General features: G+C 40.0%; 1 protein-coding gene across 1 annotated transcript in view; it reads right to left on the bottom strand.

Annotated features, from left to right (window-relative positions):
* Nucleotides 1-2,337: 2,337 nt before the first annotated feature.
* Nucleotides 2,338-6,000, bottom strand: part of LOC138152179 (uncharacterized) — a 77,298-nt gene continuing 73,635 nt past the window's right edge. The window contains exons 7-8 of the mRNA XM_069075961.1: nt 3,946-4,063; nt 2,338-2,709 (exon numbers count right to left, since the gene is read on the bottom strand). Coding sequence (XP_068932062.1) covers nt 2,515-2,709; nt 3,946-4,063 — 313 coding nt within the window. The 3' untranslated portion in view covers nt 2,338-2,514. The remainder of the gene's footprint in view (nt 2,710-3,945; nt 4,064-6,000) is intronic.

Raw genomic sequence — 6,000 nt, 5'->3', positions numbered from 1 at the left:
GCACAAAGTCTGCACTAATTTAATTCAGCAATTTAACCAAGCACCTACTATGTGCAAGTGCTAAGTACTAGGGAGACAAAAATTTTTTAATGGAAATATCTTTACCTTCATGAGAAGGAAAAGTTTTCTTCCTTTCTACTGGGTGGGAGGGGAACATGTAGACAAGTGTAGTCAGGGGAAACTGAGAAGGGGAGAATGCTAAGAGGTTGGGAAAGGGGTAAGGAAAGGTGTCCAGGCATTTATAAAGTGGCTACTGTGTGCCAGGCACTGTGCTAAAAGCTAGATACGTAAAGGCAAAAAGACAGTCCCTACTCTCAAGGAGTTCACAGCCTACGGGGAGAGACAATATAAGAATTATATATACAGCATAAATTAGAAATAATCAACAGAAGACATGCGGGGGGAGGGTTGATGGAATATAAGATCTTCCCTGTCTATTAATAGGCCCATGTGACCACATGTGTTCCTTTTTCCCTTGGAACATGGGCCATGTTCCCAGGTTTAAAGGTACTCAGGTATTTCAATCACGGATGTCTTGCCACTTTGAACTTTGGCTCATTTCACAGCTGTGACACATCCTGAGTCACATAGAGCCCATCAGGTGGTTCAGGGACATTTATATTGCCTGAGGAATTTGCCTAAGGGGAAGCTTGCTTAAAGGGAGGTTTGCTTGAAGGAAGGCTTTCACACCTTTCAGAGTGAAACTGAGTCAATTAGGCACTGAGTCAATGGGTTCTAATGCCTTCTGGCTCTGAGTCTATTAGTTGAAAACTTTATATACTAGGAGGTTGGTATTTTACTTTGGGCTCACTCATGGGAAGAACGTTTCTTTGTGATTTGGCCAGACAAGACTCTGGGTAGCCATTGTTAAGGAGCCCCCTGGCTATGCCTGAACCCAGATGTTGGTGCTCCCTGGTCTGGTGACTAGGTATCTATCACTCTGTTTAGACAGTTGGAGCCCCACCTATTGTATTCTTTCTTGGATATTCATTTCTTTCTGCTTATCTGTATTTATCAGTCTGTTAAATTAAAGTAAATTCGTTAACCCCTTTAAAGTTATCTTTCCTTTAGAAAAGCAGATCAAAGAACCTGTGCTAGCAGCCCACCCTGTGTGCTAGTGTGGTTGCTACTACAAGGCGGGGACCAGGAAAGACTTGTAGAAGATAACTCTAGAGCTGGGACTTGAAGGAAGCCAGGAAAGTCAGAAGGTTGAGATGAGAAGAGAGAGAAATCCAGACATGGGGAATTGCAGGTGTAAATGGCTGGGGTCAGGAAATGGTGAAAGAAAAGTAAGCCATCGGATCTCAAAGAACATGGTGGGGATAAAAGGAGTAAGAAGACTGGAAAGGTGGGAAATGACCATGCTATGAAATTCTTCAAAAGCCAAACAGGATTTTATCATTGAACTTGAAGGTAATCGAGAGCCCACTGGAGTTGATTGATTGGGGGTGAGAGGATGGGAAATTGGGGAATGACATGGTCAGATTTGCACTTTTGAATGATCAATTTGACAGCTGAGTGGAGAAAGGAGTGTATTGGGAAGATACTTGAGGATGGGTGATCAACTAGGGGGCATTTGCTAGGTGTAAATTGATGAGGACCTGGACCTGGGTTGGTAGCAGTGTCAGAGGAGAAAAGGGAGTATATATGAGAGATGTTATGAAGGGAGAAATGACAGGATTCGAGAACTGCTTGGATATAGAGGGTGTCATGTAAGAGGGTACACCTGAGTTAAGCACTGAAGCAAGACAAGGAGGCAGAAATGAAGAGAAGGTACATTCTCAGTCTGGGAAATGACTTATGTGACTGCAAGTACCTCCATCAGTCTCTGATCCTGGCTCTAGCCTTGGAATCCCTTGCTCAAGTACCTTCAGTGGCTCCCTCTTGTTTCTTAGCATTTCTTATTATACACATTTCTTCTCAAACCTTTATGCCTTTACAGTGGCTGTGTTATTCTTCCTCCCCTCCACTTCCTATAATCCAGTGCCCAATTCATACCTCAGTTCAGGTTCCAAAGATCTGAAGTCTTTTTGATCTCCCTAACTGTCTGCCCTACTTACACACACCAGAATTTACGTTTTAATTCATTTGTATATATTACATATCTCCTTATCTCTATGTGTTGGGTCCTTCCAGCAAGCTCCTTGAAGGTAGATTCCGCTTTCATGTTTGTCTGCAAGTGCCCAATGCCAAACAAATACCTGGCCTTTAGTAAATGTGGATATGAGATGAACTGTCATATTTGAGCAATAGCTAGCAATCCAATTTATTTGGAATAGAAAGAGTTTCCAAGAGGATTATATGAAATAAGGTTGGAAATACAAGGAAGAGTCGAACTGTAGATGGCCTTACGTGTCAGGCTAAGGAGTTTGCATTTTATTCTATAGGGATCCTATTCTGTAGGGAGCCACTTCAGCTTTTTTGGTCAAGGAAGTGACATAGTCAGCTCTGTGCCTTGCATTAGGTACTGTAGGTGAAAAATGGTGTCACTAGGAAAATAGTTGAATTTTGGGCTTAAGTGGTCCATTGCTCTTGAACCATTGACACAAGTGTAGGAGTCTTCTTTGCCTTTGTCTTGCGTAGTCCAGACTCATCTCGGTCTGCATTTGATGCTTCTTGGGATCTGTGCTTTATTAACTCTCTCTTCCACTGCAGGCAGAAGGCTGCTGCTTCCAGTTCATCTGCATCTAGGATAGGCTCTCTTAAGCCCTAGAGGTGAGACACACACACAATTAGATTCTGCTTTTATGAGAAATTGTACCTAAAGTCTATGAAAGTTTGGACCTGCCAGGTTACTTGATTCACCAATTGTCCTCTTTTGGTTTCCTTAATATGGCAATTGATGTACATCAATATAACATTTGTGAAAATGTATTTGATGGTGATGTCCTTTCCTCCATCCATTTCCCATTTTTCAGTATCAATAACTTTTTTTAAAAGGTCAAATTTAAGTTGTTTTAATTACAAGTCATATCTTTTTCTAATTTTTATTTTTTCTTTTTGTTTAGGCATAAAGACCTTTTGATTATTAAATATATTCAAGTTACCTTGCACTCTAACAACTAACCTTAGCAACTAGTTAGCAAAAATAATTTATGGAAATAGGAAGCTATCAGATAAACTTCATCTTCCTCACAGCCACTGTACTAATGAAATCCAACTCCCACATTAGGCAGCCACTTCCCCATCACCCATGTTCTAGGATCTCCCTTTATGCTCAACTGAATTTGCACTGATTTCTTCTCATATTATTTCAACATTACAAGCTACAAAGTTTACTTGAGGGGACATTTCATCCTGTTTCTCTGAATACCAAAATTGATACTTATAGTTCTAAGTAGCAAAGCTGGAATTCAGACTGAGATCCTCTGACTCCAACTCCTTTCCTAAGCAACACTTTGCTTGTTTGTTTTTGGTTGTTTTTTTTTTTTTTAATAAAGGGTGTAATTAATTATTCAGGTAAAAAAAGTGTCTAACTATGTGCAACAAGGTGCCATGTAAGGCAATAGAGATACAAAGTCAAAAAATGAAAGTCTCTGAGTTGTAAGGGACTTAAACTCCACTAGTGAATAGGCAAGATGGGAGAAAGACACATGTATGAAATTTAAAGGTTTGTTGAAAAGTAAGGAATCTGGGAAGACATCCTAGCTATCATAGTTCACTTCCTTGAATGCTTCCACCAATGGATGTCCAAGGGAGGTCAAAGGATCTGAAATTCAACTTTATAGATCATATTCCACATTGACAGTTCCAGTGAAAGGTTCAGTAGGAGATGAAATCAGCATAATTGGCTACAATGAAGTCTGGGATTTTTTGTAGGTTTTAGTGATCCGTGCCACCCATGATCCATCCTCCCATGACCTCAGGTTGTCCAAAGAGCTGGCTGGATTTCACTGGCTGGAGCCAGTGATGTGGTTACTGTCAAATAAAGCTTTTCATACTTACACGAAGACATGCTGCTTCTGCTGCCTTTAAAGTCTGTAAAACACCCTGGAGGAGGTTCTGGGCATTGTTCACAAGGAGCTCTTCAGAGGACTTGCTGCTTGCTAGAGCTGATTTTACACTTGAGAAAAGAGAAAAATGCTGTGGTATATTTAAATGATGAAATGTTTTTCAGACCAAATGAAAAAGAAGACATGCTGCAATAAAAAGTCTTTACCAAAGGTAAGAAAAATTTATTTCCTGGCTACTGGGAAAATGTTACAAGAACCAGACAAGAAAAGAATATTCCAACTGATTTATTTTTCCTGACTTGGAAGATTTATAGTTGCTTTTTTTGGCATTGAGATTAGGTGAGGTACAGTAGAAAAGGGGCTGAATGTGGGGAGGTGGAAGACTGAGTTCATTTCTGGCTAGCTACGTGTGACCTTGGGCTTTTAAAGGCTCCTTTAAAGCCTCAGATACTTCCTAGTTGTGTGATCTTGACCAGGTTACTTAGACACCTGAATGTACTGAACTTTTCAAATAATATTAAGGACAAAGAAACTTTTCTGAGCTATTCTCCAATAAATTGTCAAATGATAAATTAGTTTCAAAAGAAGAAATGTAATCCTAAAGTAACCAATGATAAAATGTTCCAAATTACTCATAAAAGAGAAATATATATTAAAATAACACTGAGGTTTTACCTTATAACCATCAAAATGAAAAAGATGATAATACAAAAATTTAGTCAATGATGAAAGGACTGTGAAAAAAAAAAACAGGTACGATGTTCACAGAGCTGTGGGTTGATCCAATCTATTCGGAATTATCTGAAAAAAGTTGCCAAACTGTTCACACTCTTTGACCAAGTGATTCCACAACTCATTTGTATACCCCAAGGAAACAGATTACAGAAAGGTCCAATAAATACAAAAATATGTATAGAAATCTTTTCTTGAAAAATAAAACTAGTAAAAAAAAATGGGTGCCCATCAATTGTTAAGTCATTGAAGAAATTGTGATATGTGAACATAATGGTTGTTCTTTTGTTGTAAGAAATGATAAATATTAGGAATTCAGAAGAACCTAGAAATGCCTATATGAATCAAAACAGCTTCCCCCCCCTCAAAAAAAAGCAAAACAGAATCAAGTGAACAATAGGAAGTAATTAAAATAGCAGAGAGGTTCTGGATTTGGGGTCAGAGGACCTGGACTCAAATTTGAGCTCTGCTCCTTGTACGCCCTTGAGCAAATCACTTAATCTCTCTGTGCCTGTTTCTTCATCCATATAATGAAAGGGTTGGAGTAGTTGACTTCTGAGATAGTTTCTTGTTCTAAAGCTGTGATCCTACAATTCTATGAGTATTATCACATACATAAATTAAAATAACTCTTTTGTTGTTTAGTTGTGTGCAATTCTTCAAGACCCCATTTGGGGTGTTCTTAGCAAAGATACTGGAGTGGTTTGCCATGTCTTTCTCCCATTCATTTTATAGACCAAGAGACTTGCAAACAGAGTTAAATGACTTGCCCAGGGTTACACAGCTAGTAAAAGATTCTGAGACCAAGTTTGAACTTAGGAAGATGAATCTTTCTGACTTCAGGACCAGTGTTCTATCCACTGCACCACCTAGATTCCCAACCTATTTAGCTCTACTCTAAATGGTAGCTAAACTAGAATTTATACATTAATCAGCCTTGGTCCCCGAAAACAACACCTGGGAGGGCAGGGGGCAAAGTCAAGATGGAGGAGTAGAAATAGGACTTCCACGGGGCTCCAGCTCCCACCTCCTTCAATTCACTTAAAAGGTGACTCTGAAGAAACTTTGGAGCTACAGAGCCCACAAAATGACACAAAGAAGCTAACCTCCCACTGAGGACAGCCTGGCGAGCCAGCAGCAAGCGGCCAGCACAGTGCTCTGGGAGCCAACCCCGGCCCCACACTAGCCTGATGTTTTAGCCCCAGGATAGGCCTGACCAGCCACCAGCTGAAGGGACTTCAGATCATCAGCAGCTGTGGCGGTTTCCAGAATTATCAACACATAGATGCTAAGGACACAGTGAGAGATCAGTGCA

Source organism: Petaurus breviceps, unplaced genomic scaffold, assembly GCF_028583685.1.
Source record: "Petaurus breviceps papuanus isolate PSGF00001 unplaced genomic scaffold, PetGlider_PUasm1.0 90919, whole genome shotgun sequence".
NCBI lineage: Eukaryota > Metazoa > Chordata > Mammalia > Diprotodontia > Petauridae > Petaurus > Petaurus breviceps.
Note: the sequence above shows the minus strand (reverse complement) of the source record. Positions and strands in the feature narration are given on the sequence as shown.